Below are 21551 nucleotides of genomic sequence, written 5' to 3'. Positions count from 1 at the left end.
GGAAATGTACGTTTGTATATAAATGTGCATGTCTATATATTGTTTGCTAGTTGTAAGTCATTTGGTATCCAGTCATATGGTTTGGCCCCAGTGAGTGAACGGTGCTAAATTAGTGTGTGAATTTGGGTGTGACCTCCCAAGTGCCCCCACTGTGTGTTTTCACAGGCACTGCAGCCTTCAAGCGGGAGCTCCAACCCCCCAAACTCTAATAAATGTCTTTAGTCAGCAACAAAGAACCCCAATATCCTGCTGTGTGTGTGTGTGAGGTTCTGCGTATGAGAACGGCTGTGAGCGCAATTTGATTTTGCACAGCATCAGTGAAGTAGCTGGTAATTACCACACTGCTGTGATCATATCTGTTCATGTCCCTCGGGGAGTTTGGCACATTTTGAGAAATATGGACAAAAAGCTAGAATGCCTATTAAATGTTTGTCAGTCTCATTTCTTTTATTCATATACAGGTTGCCATGTTTTTGTTGAAGCATGCTTACCAGCTGTCTTTTAAATCCGTGTTTCTGACTGATGGAATGGTTTTGTTTAAAATGTGACTGTTGCTTTACCATTTGATTATGATTGTTTGTAGTTAACGGTTGCATTTGTTAACATTCTCTCCATTTGTACTTTTGAATATAAAAATGCTGCTTTATTTTTATTATATCCTGTTAATAAAGATGGCATCTTATGGTATTTAATAAATATATTCATAGCTTTGTCTCTGGTTTTGTTCATCTTATTTACATATATTCTGTTCAACTATGGAATATTCAATTTAACACATTTTTGAATTTAAAGCAAATTTCACACTGGATTTTGGATATAAATCATCTTAGTTAAGCAACAGTTGGATTCAATATTGACTACAACTATTTGATCATGTAATCTATTGTTTTGTTTTTCTCCCCTACTTGTCATATTTAATGTGATGTAATCTTGCAGTAATCACACTAGTATTATACTAGTGAATGATTTAAATGAGCATTTTTATATTCACAGCCAAAATGACAAAACATTCCAAAATGTTTCTGCATGCGATGAGCAAATGACACAGCTAGTTTTTGTTTTAAATTTATTGCAAATGATTGTCTGAAATAAAATTCAACAAAAGAACCTAAATGCAAAAATTTCAGGAAATTAAAAGTTAACGTTTTCTAAAACAAAGCCCCTTTCTTCTGATTTTACAGTAGTTATAGAAGAAGAGTGAAATATTGACAAGCTTTTAAATCAAAGATGGTAACCAGAAATCTTACAAAAAAATCTGAGTTTAATTACTTTGTTTTGTGTAAAAACTTAACATTCATTAGAAAAAGAAAATGACACCTTCAATTGCATTGAAAGAAAAGAAAAAACAATATATATAGAACATTAGAAAAGACACTGGTTTAAAACTCCAGGCATAAGTGGTGGAAAAAAAATTCAATGCACATTTTGCAAAAACAATTAAGTGCAAGACAAACTATTTCTTAACATCAGTGATCTCATGGCTTGTCTTGGCATATAACATTTCAAAAGACGTTCAAGTATTTTGAAACGTCATGGAACAGGTTTCTTCCATATATGAACCAGCAACAGCCACAGACTGGTTAAATACAAACAAACCTAAATGAACTGCTTTCTTAAGGGTAAATGTCATAAAGCCTTAATATTTCATTATTAAAGGCCAAGTGCATTCACTTGCTCACAGAGACATGTGAATATGTTGTGTAACTTCCTACTTAACAGTTCCATCTTATAAAGTCACTGTGATCATATCTCATGTCCAGTGAAAACCATTTATCTATTTAAACATTTCTGCTTCCTCTCTCTTTCTGTCCACTCTATAATTCGCCATACATGTCCCAATTAGAAAGACATGCCCTCGTGCAACAAAAGAACCTCAGTTGGAAATAACTGAACTATCCCCTGTGCAAGGGACAGTTGGTAAGACAGTGGCTACCAGCCAGCAGCTGCGGTGCCTAGAGGGTAAACTAATATCCTGCTATTCGGAGTCGCTGCTGGATGGAGGGCTGCACCCATGGATGGCTTCTCCTAGAGGCGCTAGAGTGCCATCCTTCCTTACTCCCATTGGTCTGATCAGTTCCTTCCTGTTGAGAGAGCAGAACAGAGCTCAGGACTTTTGCATCCTACTTGTGCTTTGCATGTTCACAATGTCACATGCAAATAAGCGGATAGGGAGATACAACCAGCAGGAATGACTAACGTCAGTAGAAACTTCTATTACATTTACTTTGCACACATAAAAGGAAAGAATAATCTATTTGTGTGTATCTCTATGCATAACAATATACAATAACTATAAAATATATATGACTTATAACATTAAAATATATACACTTCAAAAGTCTGTTAGAAATTTGAAATAAATTCTTACTTTTCAGCAAGGATACATCATACAAAAGTGACGGGAAAGACTTTTACATTATTACAAAAATTTTAATGTTTTTTTTTTTTTTTTTTTTTCAAAAAGAATCCCAAAAAAAAGTATCATGGTTTGAATAAAAATATGAAGCAGCACAACTGGTTTCAACATTAATAACAATAAGAAATGCTACTTGAGAAGCAAATAAGCATATGTGACCCTGGACCACAAAACCACTCTTAAGGGTCAATTTTTTGAAATTGAGATTTATACATAATCTGAAAGTGGAATAAATAAGCTTTCCAGTGATGTATGATTTGTTAGGGCAATATTTGGCTGAGATACAACTATTTGAAAATCTGGAATCTCAGGGTGCAAAAAAAAAAAAAAAAAAAAAAAAAAAAAAAAAAAAAAAAAAAAAAAAAAAAAAAAAAAATCGAAATATTGAGAAAATCGCATTTGAAGTTGTCCAAATGAAGTTCTTAGCAATGCATATTACTAATCAAAAATTAGGTGTTGATATATTTATGGTAGGAAATTTACAAAATATCTTCATGCAAAATGATCTTTACTTAATATCCTAATGATTTTTTGCCGAAAAGAAAAATTTATCATTTTGACCCATACAATGTATTTTTGGCTATTGCTACAAATATACCAGTGTGACTTATGACTGGTATTGTGGTCCAGGGTCACATATTAGAATGATTTCTGAAGGATCATGTGACACTGAAGACTGGAGTAATTCAGCTTTGCCTTCACAGGAAAACATTACATTTTAAATTTAATTAAAATATAAAATGGATCTTTAAAAAACTGCAGAGTTCGAAGGTACAATAATTGTAAAAGTGGTATAAAATATGAAATGTGTATAAAATATGCAAAAACTCCAGCAGCCATCATTTCCTTTACAGATTTATGGTGCTCACGTCTTGTCGATTTTGTTTTTTCAGGCCACTAATTTGTCACCACAATCCACCTGCTCTTTGAAAGAAACCCTTTGTGCTGACCATTGTAGCTGCATTCAGTTCTGTCATGTTGATGTGTAGAACATCTTTCTTTTCCTTTACATCTGGCCACATAAGAGCCCTTGGAATCACAGCCCTAACCCCCTCCACCTCCTCCCAACCCTGCAGTTTAATTACAGAATCAGTGCTCATTCTAATCTCTTCAAAGCCTCGGCAGCTCCTCCACGCTAATCCAATTATATCTGCACTGTGTGTCACCAGCGCACCCCGAGATGATTCAACAGAGAATTATCCAATCAAAGCACGGCCAAAGATGATTTATAAGAGCATTATCCAATCAAAGCCGCAGAAAGCTCATTTGCATTCATTTATGTAATTCACACACAGATAAACTTGGACATTTTGATTCATAAAGAGCTACTAAATGGTGTAACAACTTATAGCCTATATAAGTTTGGTCACACTTTATTTTAAAGTCCAATTCTCACTATTAACAAACTATTAACTACAACTTTTGCCTCAAACTCCTAATTTGCTGCTTATTAATAGTTAGTAAGGTAGTTGTTCAGTTTAGGTATTGGGTAGGATTAGGGATGTAGAATATAGTCATGCAGAATATATGCTTTATAACTATTAATAAAAAGCCAATATGTTTATAATAGGCATGCTAATAAGCAACTAGTTAATAGTGAGAATTGGTCCATATACTAAAGCGTTACCATAAGTTTTCCACAAAAGTACAAGGAAACACTTCTAACATTTCTAATAAGGGTGCAATAGTACATGTATTCATACTGAAAATTTTCAGTAAAGGTCTTTCTTTTTAATACAGTGTTGTTTTCACCTCTACACATCCAGAACTTAATTTGAAACTTCTGGTTTTATATTTATTTTAAAGAATCAATATTGATTCTTAAATCCCAAGATCGAACGTCTAGTCTGTTTCAGTTGATGTGTAAAAAATAAACAACAGAATTTAAAAGTTTTTACATAATTGTCACCTTCAATATTATAATAGCGTCCAAATAAGGGTGTTCCTTATATAGTTTACAGCATTAGCTGAGCGAATTGTAATTATATTTTAATTTCCTTAAAGACAGAGCCACAACGGTACGTACCATACTGTAATTTTTGTGTACCGTTACATCCCTACTTTCCAACTATCTTATCCCTGATTTTCAGGCCTTTCAGGACTGCATTACTGTCTGCATAAGAACAGCTTGACGTCAAACGCACGTCATGACGAGTGTAAACAAGATATTAAGTTGACAAGAAGGAAACAAAGACGTTTCCTCTGCATCCCTTGAAAACGCAAACCAGAATCCAAGGAAATCTCTTATCTGATCAAATGCACGTGCTGATAAGCAGCCTGAGCAATTGTGAGTTTACATATTGTTTTGTGTGTGTGTGTGTGTGTGTGTGGGGTAGAGTCAGTGCTAATTGGACAGCAAGTCAAGCAGCAGACATAGGGAGGGACATTCCTCCATGGACATGTTGTGTCTCCCCAGTAGCCGTAGCGGGGAGAACCAGTGCCCTCCCTCTTCCACACAACACCACTTTCAATCCTGATAAAAAGAATAGGAGGAAGACAGAAGGAACAAGGATCTATTCTCAAAGACAGGAATCTGCCTCTCTTGGGCACACGCTGCTCATTACGACTCAAACACCCTATGGATGGACAATGGTGTGTCCTCTTGTGTTTGCACACTTATTTAACATTGCCCAGCAGCTAACGTACATACGCACACCCTTAACTGAGCCAGTGTCTCAAACCACTTCTCGTCCGAGGACAATGTCTGGCACCCCGGCTGAATAAAACAGGCGGTGTATGAAAGAGAACCACGTATATATATTATAAAACCTCAGTGTATTGTACAAAAGAGCCTGAGCCCACAACCCCACTGTGTGCACCAATTAGCTGGTAATTAATGCTGCGGGGCTGCGATGGCCGGTCTGTGTGCATTGACTCCTGTTGAATGCGGAAGGCCAGCTTTAAATGAGGCAGAGGACGACGGTAGAGGATTCTTGTCTTAATGGAGCGGTTGGTAAGGAGCGCGGACGGAGCAACGGCGCTACACCTCTTACCTGTGTCTCGCTAGTTTATGCCACCGGTTGTTTAGGAAAAGGTCAACATGAATGCGGCCCCACACATATCGAGCCTCCGAGGAGGGTGATGAGAAAACAAGCACAATGCTAGAGGATAGTGTCATCTATGGGGGCATTATGAACAGGCTCATACACGATGATGAAAAACAGAAAGAGAAACTGACTGATAAAAGTGAGCAAGAGTAAAAATGCCCAGAATTTGCAAAATGAAAAAAAGGCATGCATTAAAATAAAAATGGGTAACATCATTTAACTTTAAATTTCTTATTTACATTTAATTGCTGATTAATGTTAAAGCATGTTGATAAAATATGTACACTGACTGACCACTGAATAAGTGGAAATGGAAGCGTCAGACAATATATGCACGTCTAAATTTTCAAATGAAAGGATTATGTCTGAATAAATCTTAGTTTTGTGCTTAAATAGGATCATTTAAAACAATGAAAGATTATGACCAAAAAAAAGATCAGATAGCCAAGTTAACATACAGTAATATACAAAAATTAACATAATACTAAATAATATAATTAAAATTGCAATTATGAAATAAATTAAACAACATGTTTTGCGGTAAAACAAAAAAGATGGTATATTTAACAATTTTTACTATTTTAATAGCATAAATGTTTAATTGTGCCAAAATAAAAACCCACCTTGATAATTCATCAATCATATTGACAAGCTTCTGAGCTTCATATTCCTTCTGCTCCTCCGTCATCTCGTCCATAGGGTTTGGCATTGGGTGCTCTATGTGACCTGTGATGGGGTTAATACTGAAAAACACAAATCATTGTCACTATAATCTATGAATGCACAAAGAAATGCAGGAATGCAGAAGGAAAAACATGACTTTGCAAAATTATCAAATGTATTACCTATATTAAGAAAACAAGAACAGCAATTATGCATACATATAAGGGCACTTACAATGGTTTGGCTGACTTGTATTCCTCTGTGTCAGAGTCTTCATCAGATGAGTACTGTGTCTCTCCTCTGCCTCCGGCCAGCAACCCTCGTGCCATCAACAGTCCCGCAGCATTGCCATAACCAGTGTACTTCAACAGATTATCCACTGCATCACATGATCAACAAGAGAAAAAAGAATTGATTAGCTTATTCAATATTAATTCTTGTATTTTGTTAAAGGCGAAAATTCAAATGCCAACAAAAATGCCTTTCAAAACACAGTTTTACAAACTTTTAGAAATATTAAACAAGCAGAACTCTCACCGCTCTCCTTGCAGAGCACAAAGAGAAACTCAGCAGCCCCCTGTTTCACTGCCATATCTATATGCGTCATGAGACGCACCAGTTTGTTTCGAACTGTGCAGCCGATTTCTGGCCTTTCTTTCACATCCTTCAGGGGAGGCAGCACCTGTACAACATCAAACAAAAATAAAACTTAATCAGCAAAGAAAGATTACTTTTCCAAGAATTAAATTTACTCCTCCCTCAAGCCACCCAAGAGTTTGTTTATTCGTTGGAAAAGATTTGGAGAAATTTAGCATTACATCACTTGCTCGCCAATGGATCCTCTGTAGTGAATGGGTGCCGTCAGAATGAGAGACCAAACAGCTGATAAAAACATCACAATAATACACAACTAATCAACACACCTCCAGACCATCAATGAACACATTGTAAAGTGAAAATCTGTGTGTTTGTAAGAAAAAAAATCCATCAAGACATTTTTAACTTCAAACCTTAGCTTTCAGTTAAAATATGAGTCTTCTATTCATAATATTGTTCTCTCCAGTGCAAAAGTCATCTAATCTGAATCAGGAAAGAAATATGCACAGATCAAGCACTGATTACAAGTGAAAACAGTCCAAAAGATTTCTAAACAAATATCTTAGTGGAGTTTCATGTGAGAGGACAACATGTGCAAGTGTTATTATGGATTATGGGCTTGTATTTTTTCCAGAAGTGACCTTAATAATGGATTTGTTTCTTACAAATAAACAGCTTTTCACTTCACAGGGATTACTTGTGGATTATTGTGACGTTTTATCAGCTGTTTGGACTCATTCTGTGGGCACCCATTCATTGCAGAGGATCCATTTCTCCAAATCTTTTCAGATGAAGAAACAAACTCATCTAAATCTTGAATGGCCTGAGTAAATTGTCAGCATTTTATTTATTTTTGGGTGAACTATTCCTTTAACTTAATATCTAAAGCACTGAAGAAGCAACAAAGCAAACGGTGTAATTTACTGCTCTCTAAAATAAGACTGAGTATGGACTCAACCCTGCACCTGGGTCTTGAGGTATCTGCGGACCTCCCTGTGGCATCTAGAGCTCTCTGTCATCAGACTCAGCACAGGTGTCAAGCCTTCTTTATAGTTGGTCCCCTGAGTCGATAAATATACACGAAGAATGAACAAATGAAACAAGTGGAATGGCTGAGCAACAGCTTGTAGGTGTTCATCTGAAGTGCAATACCTTGTCTATCCTCTTTTCCATAAAATCTAGCAGTATCTGCACTACGTCCATGTTCTTCCCACCATATGTTTCCATCCCACCCTGGACAGGGACATCTATCAGAACATCCAGGCATTGCACGGGAAGGTTACTCAGGAGATTTATGGTATGACTAGAAGAAATCACAAATGATAAAGGTTTAGCACACAATGCATGATGAGAACATAGTATGCAACTCCTGGAATAACGCCTGGCCTTTGATTACAACATAGCCCACAGGAAATGGGGTCCTTCAGGGGATAATAACCAATATGCAGAACCTATTTTAATTAATTCAATAAATTCATCATATTTTTGCTTTATGAAATAACTTCAAGATCGCAAAAAAGTTGAATTAATAATAATTATTTTCTATAAATATCAGCCTATTATATACATTAAAATTATTATTATGAAATGTGTGTGTGTGTAATGCACATACAGTTTCATAGCCATTAAACATATTTATGGCCAGTACATTTTCTCAAGTCACCAGCCATTAGCAGGTGTTGCAAAAAGAATGACAATACAAGTTACTTAACCTGTGAATATCATTGTTGGGGTTCTTGTCTCACAAACCCACCAAACTGTCCCAAATGGAAATACCAAATAACCAATAACCAATTGAATATCCGTAATATATACTGTGTATGTGTGTATGTATATAGCATTCTTCTCAGTAGATATATTTATAAAGGTGCTGTTGACATGAAATTTTCACCAGATGTCGGTAACAACCCAGGTAATCCATACATACAAAGAAAACAAAACAAATAAGTTCAGAAATTAGGTTCGGTGTAATAAAATGGAATGACCCAGGGAAAAAGTATTGAACACGCTTACTGAAATGTATTTAATACTTTGTACAAAAGCCTTTGTTGGTAATGACAGCTTCAAGACGCCTCCAGTATAGATAAACAAATGGCATGCATTGCTCAGGTGTGATTTTGGCCCATTCTTCCACAGAGTCTTCAAATCTTGAAGGTTCCATGGGCCTCTTCTATGAACTCTGATCTTTCATTTTCGCCATAGATTTTCTATCGGATTCAAGACAGATGATTGGCTTGGCCATTCTAGCAGCTTTACTTTCTTTTCTCCGAGTTTCCTTGGCTGTGTGTTTGGGATCATTGTCTCGCTGAAATGCCAACCCTCATTTCATCTTCATCATCCTGGTAGATGGCAGCAGATTTTTATCAAGAATGTCTCAGTACATTTTTCCATTCATCCTTCCTTCAATTATATGCATTTTGCCAGAGCTACACCATGATGTTTTGGGGTGATGTGCAGTGCCATTTGATCTCCAAGCATGGTGTGTATTATAGCATCCAATTTTTGTCTCATCTGACCAGACTATATTCTCCCAGTATTTCACAGGCTTATCTAAATGTTGTGCAGCAAACTTTACATGAGCTTCAACATGCTTTTTCAGCAATAGAGCCTTGCGTGGTGAGCGTGCATACAGGCCATGGCGGTTAAGTGTATTACGTATTGTTTTCTTTGAAGCAATTGTACATGCTAATTCCAGGTCTTTCTGAAGCTCTCCACAAGCGATCCTTGGCTCTTGGACAACTCCTTTGATAATTCTTTTCACTCTTCTGTCAGAAATCTTGCGAGGAGCACCTGGTCGTGGCTGGTTTATGATGAAATTATGTTCTTTCCACTTACGGATTATGGCCCCAACAGTGATCAATGGAACATTCAGAAGTATAGAAATCCTTCTGTAACCAATGCCATCAGTAGGTTTTACAACAATAAGGTTGCAAAAGTCTTGAGAAAGCTCTTTGCTTTTACCTATCATGAAATGTTTCTTGTGTGACACGTTGGTAAGGAGACACCTTTTTATAGGCCATCAGTTGGGACGAAACCAGCTAATATTAATTTCCACTGACAAGGGGCAGGATTGCTTTCTAATTACTGATAGATTTCAGCTGGTGTCTTGGCTTTCCATGCCTTTTTGCACCTCCCTTTCTTCATGTGTTCAATACTTTTTCCTTGTGTCATTCCACTTTATTACACAGAACTTCATTTCTGAACTTATTTGTTTTGCTTTCTTCGTATGTCTGGATTACTTGGATTGTTACCAACATCTGGTGAAAATTTCATGTCAACAGCACCTTTAGAAATATATTTACTGAGAAAAATGTGACGTGTTCAATACTTATTTTACCCACTGTATGTGTGTGTGTGTAAATATATGTCAAACTGATTATTGATCAGTCAGTAGCTTTCCCATGTGCATGAATCCAATTTAGTGTCTGTCTGTATCATAAAAACAAACTACGTCTCACAATGAGACACCTCATGGAAATTAAAAAAAAAAAAAGTGAATAGTAAATATTTGTATGCAGCTTTCATTTGTTCATTTAATAATCTTCACTGACGCACAAAAACATTCAGCACACTCATGTCACATTCTAGGAATGCTATGTCAAAAGACAAACATGAGAAGGCATTCTGAAAACACTGCGAGGTGGGGGGGACTTTCAGTCCGTGGGCATTATTTGAATAACAAAGACACATCTACTGACCAGGACTGGTTCAGCACATTCAGTGCACTTTGTTAAAGGGGGTGCATAGATTTAGTCATTTCAGAGTGCTGTAGAATGCACTGAGAGAGGGTAGCATTCCAAAAGTGTGAAAGGGCTGGTGACGGCACCACCGCGGACACAATGAGTCAAGCCCAAATAAACGGGTGGGAGTTATAGAATGCGTTGAGCTGTCTCGATGGGGCAAAGAAGTGTGTCATTAATCACTTGGAGAAGACATCTCATCATTCACATTCACCGCACTTGCATTTCTTTTGCTTTCTCGCTCACTGGAATATATGTTTTGAAGCCAATATAATAGACACAGGCCTAGTATACAGTGTGAACTGAATTCAGCTGTCGATCTTCTAGTGTGGAAGTACCTGTGAGCCTCCTCTGTTTTATCTTCAGTGTGCGTCTTGAGCATTAGGAGATGTCTCATGATGCCTGCAATCAGCCGAAGCTGGTGGTCATTGTCCTATCAAAATAAAGGAAAAATTGGGTGAGTGTTAAACCAAAATACTTTTTCACAAGAATAGCAGTAGAGAAAGAGTCTGATGCCATGTTTGAGCTTCATTTACAAATAAACGACCTGAGAGATTGGAGCCAATGGAGAGATTTAGGAACTGAGAGAACCACTGGCTTGAGAAAAGAAAGTACATCTTACGTCAAGGTGATCCCGACCATACCGAAACCAACAAAAGGTCAGGCAATTGAGACGCACTTAGCCTTACTTCAATGATCATTCAAAGGGCTGAGAACACTGGAATGCACCCATGTTTTTTTGTCTATTTGATGAAATGGTGGGGGTTGGAGCTTTTAGCATTTAAAACTAGATTTTTACATTTTCTCAAGAAAATGTGAGTGGTGTGAGTTCACCCGGCCACATATCTATTTCTAGACAGGTTTTGGGCCCTTCCTTCTATGTAAATCAGCGGTCCCACATCCACCTAATTCCATACTAGATGCAGTACATAAAATGAAATAGTTGGCAAAAAACATCCTGATGAACTACTACTTTGACCGAGATTCTGAATTATGCATCAGTAATTGACCATGAAATGAGGTCATGAGACAGAAGTCGTCATATGGTGGGGAAAAAAAAACAGAGCAGCAACATGGTTGACATTGTAGATTACATGATTTTATATCTGTATGGCTGTACTCAAGTATGCACACACGCACACACCTGCATACCTTTAGAAGATTTTTAATTTATGTTTGAACAGTAAGTTCTCCAACAAATGCAGTACATACTCTGACAATATGCAAATTAAGCATGGGATTTTTTGTTTTATCAACCAGGTAAAATCGAACATCCAAACAGCAAATCTCCATCGAAAAGCCAAAGGACTTGAGGTATAATCAAAGTACCTTCCTGTTCAAGGAAAATAAAACTAATATGCCAGCAAGTTAAAAAAGGCAGCGGGAGTGACACAGTGACTTTACCAATTATCAATTGGCACTTTTATTTAGAATGCAGAACCTATCGCTTTATTATTCATTGCACTTTCACCTACTCATTTTAAGGAGTGAACTGTCTTACAGCCTTTGGTATAATTCAGGCATTATGGTCTTACAAATTATTAGATGGCGAAAATGAATTCTTAAGTATGAGCAGCAATGGTAATAGTGATGCTTGCTTTAATAAGTAGCACCACAAATGAAGCCATAACCCATGCAAGCATTCTTTAAAAATGTACAAAGCACTTCAGAAACATTTTAAACATTGCAACAAATAGGTTAACAGACTGCTGAATATCACAGTAGGGAGATCAGCTTCAACTAAACCTAGACATCATGGATGTCAAAAAGTGGTCAAAATGATGCAGAGACATGAGATTCTTGCCAAAGCAGAAGAAAATGAAGCCAAAAGATCATTGAATAAATTATTAATGCCAATGAACCTATGACCTATTTAAGAGAAAGAAGCCCTCTCTGTCTTCCTTCACTCTGATGGGGGCAAAAGCACCGGCTCCACTTAGCATCAATTATTCAACAGCAGTATAACAGGAAACTGAAGCCTTGCAATATCCTATTCTGTTTTTTAGTGAGAGATACACATGCAGTACAGATATCTTAAAATGTATTAAAAGGGGTTGTTCACCCAAATATTCTGTCATTGTTTACTCACCCTCATGTTGTTCCAAACATGTATGACTTTATTTCTTCTGCTGAACGTAAAATAAAATATTTTTAAAGAACGTTAGTAAAGCAGTTGACAGTAGCCATTGGCTACCCTGAACAAAATATCTTCAGAAGAAAGCAACTCATTCAGGTTTGGAACAACTTGCAGATGAGTAAATGGACTAAATTTTCATTTTTGAGTGAGGGCTTTCCTTAGGTTAATTTCTGTGTACTGCACACGACAAGTAGATGTAAATTTATGGCGATATTTTACTGCCAAATGTGGAGAGCGCATTTTTGTAGCGCGAAAGTAGATTAATATAATGCGCGAGCGCGAATCTCCCCGCTCGCACGTGGATTTCCTTTACTCTCGCTCAAGTGTGCGCGCTCAAACTTTGTCCTGTGCACTCGCACATCTCTCCGTGCTCTTGCGATAGATATTCATTCTTTTCACACCTGGATTAAACGTCAAAAATTATCAACCAATTCAGATTTCAGATTTCTAAGACTGATCTGATGAAAATACTAGGCCTACGTGAAAAGAGGGAACTGATCCTGGAATTTCTCTACAATTTAATAATATTTAATCATATCAAATGTATAGAAATGGCTAGGAATCGGCTGCTTGGACAAAAAAAGTATATGATTCTTAAAGTTCATGTGGCCATACATGTATTATATATATATATATATATATATATATATATATATATATATATATATATATATATATATATATATATATATATATATATATATATATATATATATATTTATTAGGGCCGGGACTTTAACGCGTTAATTTAGATTAATTAATTACACAAAAATAACGCGTTAAAATTTTAAATATATATATAAAATTTTATATATATATATTTCAACCCAAGTACACAATACATGTATGGCCACATGAAGAATCATTGACTTTTTTGTTTGTTTGTTTAGATAAATCGCTCAGAGGGGTTTGACCAAACGATTAGACAAACTAGGTTTTTTTTTTTTTTTTTATAAATCATCCAAGCAGCCGATTCCTAGCCATTCCTAATATACATTTGATATGACTAAATATTATTAAATTGTAGAGAAATTCCAGGATCAGTTCCCTCTTCATGTAGGCCTAGTATTTTCATCGGGTCAGTCGTAGAAAAATCTGATTGGTTGATAACTTTTGACGTTTAATCCAGGTGTGAAAAGAATTAATATCTAGCGCAAGAGCAAGGAGAGATGTGCGAGTGCACAGGACAAAGTTTGAGCACGCACACACACACACTTCGAGACACGTTTTAAGTGCGCGCACTCTCTTTGCACAAGAGCGGTGTATATCCAAATATGCGCTCTCGACATTTGGCAGTAAAATAACGCCATATAAATTATCTAGCAGTTTTGTAAAAGGCACAGTAAAATAGATATAAAAATTTTGTTTTGCTGTTCTACAAATGTTGTTACTCTCACCTCATCGCTGGAATCGGACATAGTGATGTTAAACAGAGCTTTAAGGGCTTCCATGGCCAGCTCGTTGTTTTCTAAGGAAATGGGTAGGGCTTCTGGTTTAGGGGGCGCGGCCTCATATGGCCCCACCCAACAGACATCAAGGGTGCGTTCCAGTATGTCAGTGAGCAGCCTCGCTGCGCCCGCCTCCTTCTGAAGCATGCCACGCACATCCGTCCGCAGGGCGGAAAGCAGAAACAGCAGCCGGAGGGAGAACAGGCCCACCTGATGATGGGACGAGCTGACCGAATGCAAGCGGGCACACAGGCCCTCCGCCAACTTCACGTCAGCGCCCACCTGCTGTGCCGACACACTGTTAAACACTACATTGCACAGGCACTTGAGGGCCTCCACCACAACCCTCTCCTCCTCTGCTGACTGCGCCTCCTCTAACAGCTCTCCGTCATGTCCCGCCACATGGATCCGGGCCAGTCTGGCTAGAGTGAGGAAGCCCTCTTTGGTGGCTACGGGTCCAAGTACACGCTTATCTCTGGACAGGATGCGCAGGGTCTCCAGGCAGGTGCTTTGGCAAAGTGGATGATCTGACCGACGGAGGACTGTAAGAAGACCCTGACACAATTTCTGTAGAAGGGACCACAAAGCACAAGAGGTCATTGATTGTTTTAAATAAAACAAACTACTGAAATCAAAAGGAGCATACCAAAATGAGAACGTTTTGAAATGCAAAACAAAACAGACCATAAATCTGTTACTCACAATTCGTGCATCCTCCTCTTTGTGGTCAAAGGCAAACGTGTGGCTGTTCTGAAATGAAATGTCAACATGGCATGATATAATATAAATCTGAGATAAACAGATCCCACACTTTGATCCGTTTCAAACCATAGAGCAGCCTAGTCTAAGCTGGTTGATCAGCTATGACGTTCCATAAACCATCTTGACCACTTTCAAGCCATTACAGGCAAAATCATTGTTTTTATGCACTGGTGAATTTCTGGCTTCCTTTTTTTTTTTTTTTTTTTTTTCTGCTTTCAGACCAAAACACTGCAAAATAAAACACCCAAGATACACATTTACTGTAAGTGTTTACATTATCACACTTTATCTATTTGCCACTATTTTTGAAAGTAATTTTCTCAAAATTAGTTTTTTTTTTTTCATGCACTGACTCAGAATTCACCACTTCAATAGCAATTACATTTTGGTGAGATATTTTTTACAGGAGAGGTTTTTAATATACAGTGGTGTGAACAAGTGTTGGCCCCCTTCCTGATTTTAATTTTTTTGCATATTTGTCACACTTTAATGTTTCAGATCAAACTAATCAAACTAATTTAAATATTAATCAAAGATGACACAAGTAAACACAACATGCAGTTTTTAAATGAAGGGTTTTTGGTTTTTTTTATGAAGGGAAAACAAAATCCAAACCCACATGGCCCTGTGTGAAAAAGAAAAACAAAATGAAGACTTTGGAGAGGCCTAGTCAAAGTTCTGACCTGAATCCTACTGAGATGCTGTGGCATGACCTTAAAAAGACGGTTCATGCACGAAAACCCTCCAATGTGGCTGAATTACAACAATTCTGCCAAGATGAGTGGGCCAAAATTCCTCCACAGCGCTGTAACCGACTCATTGCAAGTTATCGCAAACGCTTGATTGCAGTTGTTGCTGCTAAGGGTGGCCCAACCAGTTATTAGGTTTAGGGGGCAAGCACTTTTTCACACAGGGCCATGTGGGTTTGGATTTTGTTTTCCCTTCATAATAAAAAAAAACTTCATTCAAAAACTGCATTATCAGGGAATCATTAATATTTTATTTTGAATTAAGAAATTATTATATGAATTATTACATAATTAAATGATTATATTGACCATAGGCTACCAGACTGTAGGCGATTGCACGCGATGTAACCAGCATTCGAATTAAGTTTAATCACAAATAGGCTAAATGTTACATAAAGTACATAAAATATTTTTATCCATTCCACAGTCCTGCTAGCTGTGTGTATCCATAAACTGATCATCTTTTTCCGTAATATTTGTATATTATTATTAGCTATTATTATCATCATAATTATTATTAGCCTATTATTATATTAGTTTTTCCCTTCATTTCGATCTCTTTACATAACGTTCTGGGCTGCGTTTCCCAAAAGCATCATAAGCCTAAGTTGATCGTAGCTCCATCGGTGACAATGGTTCTACGATCAACTTAAGCTTACGATGCTTTTGGGAAACGCAGCCCTGATCAGTTTTGTAAATAAGCCTACTGTAAATGCTCGACATAAAGCTTTGATTATGCTGACTGGAATTTATAGCCTATTGGAAATGCAGTTTAAAGTTTGAATTTAATATATTTCTTTTTTTCTGTGAATTAATAATTATTAATATTATAGCCTACTGCGTTTCGTTGAGGAATTAATCATTCAAGTAGTTTTATTTGTAAATGAAAACACAACATGCTCATTTATCATCACGCACTGGCATAAATAGCCTACAATCATAAAGTATTGGCATAATTGTTTACAGTATTTGTAAAATATATGGTGGCAAATGGCATAATTATACAGAACGTTAATTAGCGATACACCCGAAAGGGGAAATAATAAAATATTATATGAAGTAAATATAAAAAATATAGCCCTAACAAGTTCATTTAACCTAATAATAATAATAATATACAAATATTAAATGAAATGTTTAATGTTAATAAAAATGTTTTATCCATCTCTGATAATCCCGGGTTGCTATGGTCACGTAGGTTTGTTTATGCATTAAACTCGTGGCCACGAGAAAAACGTGTCGTTACTTCAACACAACGATCTTGTGGCCACGACATAATTAATTTGAATGCTGGTTACATCGCATGCAATTGCCTACAGTCTGGTAGCCTATGGTAATAATTTCTATTTAATTCAAAATACAATAATTCAAATAAAATATTCTATTTAATTCAAAATAAAATATTCCATTTAATTCAAAATAAAATATTAATGAATCCCTGATAATCCTGGGTTACTATGGTCACGTAGGTTTGTTTACGCACGAAAAAACATAGCAACATAGCATCTCGAGGCCATGACATAATATCACGTTTCCACGAGTTAATATGACGTCCCCACGAATTAATATTTTGTGGCCACGACAAAACTAAGTGAACCGAAGACGGCCCCTCCCGGGCACCGTAGGATAGTTTGTTTTTCTGAGGTGAGAGACTTTTTATTTCATAAGTTACGAAATAACGTGTTTTTTTTCAGGCACTCTTTTAAACTGCATCTGACAGAAGTGTCAACGGCTTTCATGCACGTTTTTAAAATGAAAGTCTCGCATCAGAAAAACATTTAGAATTATGTTTTTTGTTGTTGATGTCATTTTCCTTGGCTCAGAACGGTCTCGCGACCCATTTTTGGAACAACAGAAAATATATTGACTTTTAATACCACTATCTTAACACATTAAGCCATATTAAGTGTTTATAGTTTTCTGCTTAATGAGAGACTTTGCGCATTGCGCTCATATTCTGATATTCTGATATTCTGATCATGGATCTTGTCTTTTTCTCCTATAGATGACTATGTTATAGAGCTAAATTAGTTTTAATCATAACCACCACAGCTTCTTGTCTCCATTGGCAACAAGCTCGATTCGTGTGGACTGCACGTGACTTTGTGATTTAGTTTCTTTTTTCTTGTCTTCACCACCTGGCTACTTGTGTAAAATGTTGAGAGATTCAATTAAAAAAATAATTAATGAATTAATAAAATAAATAATAAAAAAGACTGCAAGTGACGTCACTTGCGGAAGTGCAGATGTCTGAGAGTGCAAGTTTGAAAATACAAGTGCATGTCTGCAGCCAGACCCTTCTCCGACCAAGAGAGGGAAGTTCCCTGAAAACCACGAGTAGTTAAAATACATTTTAGCTCAATTTTTGAATTTGAATTTATTGAAAGGATATATTGTCAACGTTGACTGTTTTGCTCCATTAGGTTAATGAAAATAGTTCCAAACAAAGATCACAGCAGAACAGTCACGCAAGTCTGAACAACACACAGCTTTAAAGAATGATTGGCGTTTTTGAATTTTGAATCATTTGAGTCATTCAGTGGTCCATTCATAAGGACAGGCACTTGCTTCATTCTTGAGTGAATCAGCTGTCTGAACGAATCGTTTGAAGGCATTCTTCAATGACTCGTTCATTAAGATTGCTGCCACCTACTGGCGGTTTACTTTCATAGTAGCTTATCTTCGCATTCAAAACACACAACATTCGGCTGCTTGGACAAAAAAGCTCACAACATTATTTATGCGGTTATAATTTTGCATGCAGTGTAAATGCATTTGTGCTATATTTAAGCTGCATTGATCTGTCTGTGTAAACGCATCTGAATGCCGCTCCAGTCACTTCTGTTTCTTCTGGGGTTGGAAAGATCGATTTTGTAGATACTGATTTCATATGATTGTAACAGCCCTATATTATCTGATTATATTAAGTGAAATGATTAATAAAATGTAACAATTTGATATGAAAGATGATGCATGCATTTTATACGTTTAGGGAAAAACTCCCTTTAAATACATCAAAAATGACCTGGAAATCAATTTAAATACATTTTTGTATGCAGTATTAAGTAATATAAAACAATTTCCCAACAACAAAATTGTGGCCAGTGAAAATGCTGAGTGGCTAAATTTGGAAAACCACTAGCCACAGTGGCCGGTGAGCAAAATAGTTAATGTCAAGCCCTGGTTCTAAATGTATGCAAATTAATTTATAGATAATGCCCTGTTTGCATATTTAAACATGACATTTTAGTAAACCTGTAATATTCTTGATATTGTTAATCTCGACAAGTATGGCAATAAGTTTTATCCTATTAACGTGGTGCGTTCCTTAACCTGATATGGATTGTCCATGATGAATTTCATTATAATTATAATTAGCTGAATCACAGTACAAGTCTCTTTCTGCAGTGTAAACTGTTAACTACAACTTAACTAACAGTGGTTTAACATTACTTTAACAAAAGGAAAATCCTGTAGGCTACTCTTGAGATTATCTCCAGAAAACCATGCAGCGTCATTACAATGATCAAGTAAACACACCAAATATGTGGTTAATATTTCTGTTCACATAAGAAGAATCCATACAGACACGTTTTGTTAAAAAAAACCTTTTAGAACAACATTATTTCCAATAACGTATAGGGATGGGCGATACCTCTTATTTTATTTTCGATCCGATACCGATATTTTCAAGCCCAGTATCGTCGATATCGATACCAATACCTGTAAACTAAAATTATCTTTTAAATAATTAAACGAATATAATCAGTAATTATACTCACTTAATATTAGATTTTAAAGCCATGTTTTTTTTGTTTTTTTTTTACATTTCACAGGCCTTTTTTGTTTATGATGTCAGAAATTAGATATACTAAAATTGTATTTTAGCCCTTTACTGGGGCAGTAACCTCAAAATCTCAGTTACCTTTGAGGGTACCTCATGACAAATAACATTGTGTTACATATAGTAAGTACTAAAATGTATTATTATTACCATGGTAAATTTGTGGTTACTACAGTTTTACTACAAATACTGTGGTTACTGTAATAAAACCATGGTTAATTTTTTTAAAAGGCTGCCAGAATGCTGTACTCCTAAAAGTGAAATTTTAGCATATTTTTTTTCTGACAGATTTATTAACAGCAATTACAGAACATAACAGAATCCATTTGAACTTTTAACAACAGTTTAATTTACTTACACAAACTAGCCTATTTAAAATAAATATTACACGTACACAAAAGTTTGGGGTTAGTAAGATTTTGTAATATCTTTTCTTTTTAAAAAATATTTTTATTTAATATTTTACTTTTTAATTTTTTTAAATAAGTCTCATGCTCACCAAAGCTGCACTTATTCTTATTTGAACAAAAATACAGTAAAAACAGCAATATTGTGAAATATTACCATTAAAATAAATATTTTCTATTTTAATGTAGGCCTATTTTAAAAATGTAATTTAAAATGCATCTGTGATCAAAGCTGAATTTTCAGCATCATTATTCCAGTCTTCAGTGTCACATAATCCATCAGAAATAAATCTAATATAATTTGCTGCTCAGGAAAGATTTCTGATTATTATTGCTGCTTCATATTTGTGTATAAATCGTGATGCATTTTTCAGAATTAATTTTATACATAGTAATAGTCTATTTTTCCATTTAGAAGCTTATTTTTATGCACCGAGTTTCTTGATAAATGAAATTAGTGGTTTAAAAAATATGCACTTTAGAATCGATATTTTTATGTGAGGATCAATCCTTTCGATACAACACCAGTATCGATACTTTAGGATCGATCCGCCCATCCCTAATAACCTAGTATTTTCTGCTTTTACAGAACAGCTGTAAAGCTTGGTTATTTTGCCTTTCACAACTATTAACATCCAAAACAACAGTCCATTTATACTCTGTTCGGTTGAAATTAGCATTGATTTCACATACCGCTCATTTATCGGGGCAGAATTTGGCATTTTTGTTTAAAAACAGTCAAGTTTGGTGTATCATATTAACGTTACTGGCTAAGAGGTGGGGGATGCTAGTTTACCATCCCAAGGCGAATGCCTCGTGGTTTTAAAATCACTAAATACAAAGTAAGTACATATTTAAAGTTCAGGAGCAAAGCATGTTTGTACTGAGATCATCAATCTTTTTGTAGGTTCATACACACACCGGGTATATTGAGATTAACGGGCGGCTAACTCGTTAATATCTCCAATGCTAGCGCGCAAGAAAACAACATGAGATGGTAAGCTAACAGCAGACTCTTTACCTCGATGTTATACTTCTGCAAAAGCTTTTCAACTCCATTGTCATCTCCACCGTCGATCTCTGACAGAATAGCAGTCAAACTCATCTCTGAATGTTGCTTTTGCCGTCCACTTACAATCAGCCCTTCTTATAACAACAGAGAGTTACACACCTCCTCTGTTTCTCTCATCTGTTCAACTTTCACCTGTCAAACGTCACGTTTTTCGACAACACGCTTTTACAAGAGTCCCTCATGCACATGGCAAATATTTCGTCAAACCTGCCTGGATGGTAGCCAAATTCACCAGGCCATATTTAAGTAGATGATTTATAGTAGCAGAACAGCAAAATTCCCATCCTGCTGGAAAATCTCATTTAAGATGGTAGCTGGTTATGTGATGGTCATTAGCTTCTGCAAGCTGACCAACAACAAACCTGCTACCAACTGGGAAAACTATTAACCAGCAACTATCCTCCCAAAACACAGACAGATGCTATACAATACTTATTTACTTTGTTTAGGTTCCTCTTTTGTAAATTACTTTGGACAATGCATAGATGTAAATGTTTAGATTAAGTTTTCAGAACCAGCCTTTATAATTACTTTGAATAGAATATAAGTAGCATCTTGTGCATCATCTTCATTAAAGAGCATAGGATTTATCTGAAGGTTAGCATGCATACTTCCTGCCAAATACGCCCATCAAACTCTGACTTGCAGTTTTCTTTTTATGCTTTTCAT

The 21551-nt window shown here is 36.1% G+C and overlaps 1 protein-coding gene across 3 annotated transcripts; it reads right to left on the bottom strand.

The window, feature by feature from the left end:
* Nucleotides 1-964: 964 nt before the first annotated feature.
* On the bottom strand, nt 965-21507 carry LOC306888464 (chaperone Ric-8B-like). 3 transcript variants are annotated; one of them, XM_079446784.1, is made up of 10 exons: nt 20832-21507; nt 14751-14798; nt 13998-14615; nt 10802-10896; nt 7876-8026; nt 7689-7784; nt 6664-6808; nt 6361-6505; nt 6087-6206; nt 965-2081 (listed from the first exon to the last, which is right to left on the bottom strand). In XM_079446784.1, exons 1-10 carry the CDS (start codon nt 20913-20915, stop codon nt 1976-1978), a joined length of 1608 nt encoding a protein of 535 aa, XP_079302910.1. In that variant the 5' UTR covers nt 20916-21507; the 3' UTR covers nt 965-1975. The 3 variants fall into 3 exon arrangements, with proteins under 3 accessions (XP_079302910.1, XP_079302912.1, XP_079302911.1); XM_079446786.1 differs by having other exon boundaries at nt 1063-2081; nt 14259-14615; nt 20832-21024; XM_079446785.1 differs by lacking the exon at nt 7689-7784 and having other exon boundaries at nt 1063-2081; nt 20832-21024.
* Between the last annotated feature and the right edge of the window lie 44 nt (nt 21508-21551).

Source organism: Barbus barbus, assembly GCF_936440315.1.
Source record: "Barbus barbus genome assembly, chromosome: 22".
NCBI lineage: Eukaryota > Metazoa > Chordata > Actinopteri > Cypriniformes > Cyprinidae > Barbus > Barbus barbus.
The sequence above is the reverse complement of the archived record's forward strand: the minus strand, read 5'-3'. Positions and strand labels throughout refer to the sequence as shown.

Coding starts and splice junctions, on each gene's coding strand:
- LOC306888464 (XM_079446784.1), bottom strand. CDS start 20,915: ATGAGTTTGACTGCTATTCTGTCAGAGATCGACGGTGGAGATGACAAT. Junction 6,506..6,663: donor TGTGCTCTGCAAGGAGAGCG/GTGAGAGTTCTG, acceptor CATGTGATGCAG/TGGATAATCTGTTGAAGTAC. Junction 2,082..6,086: donor ATGATTGATGAATTATCAAG/GTGGGTTTTTAT, acceptor CTCTCTCAACAG/GAAGGAACTGATCAGACCAA.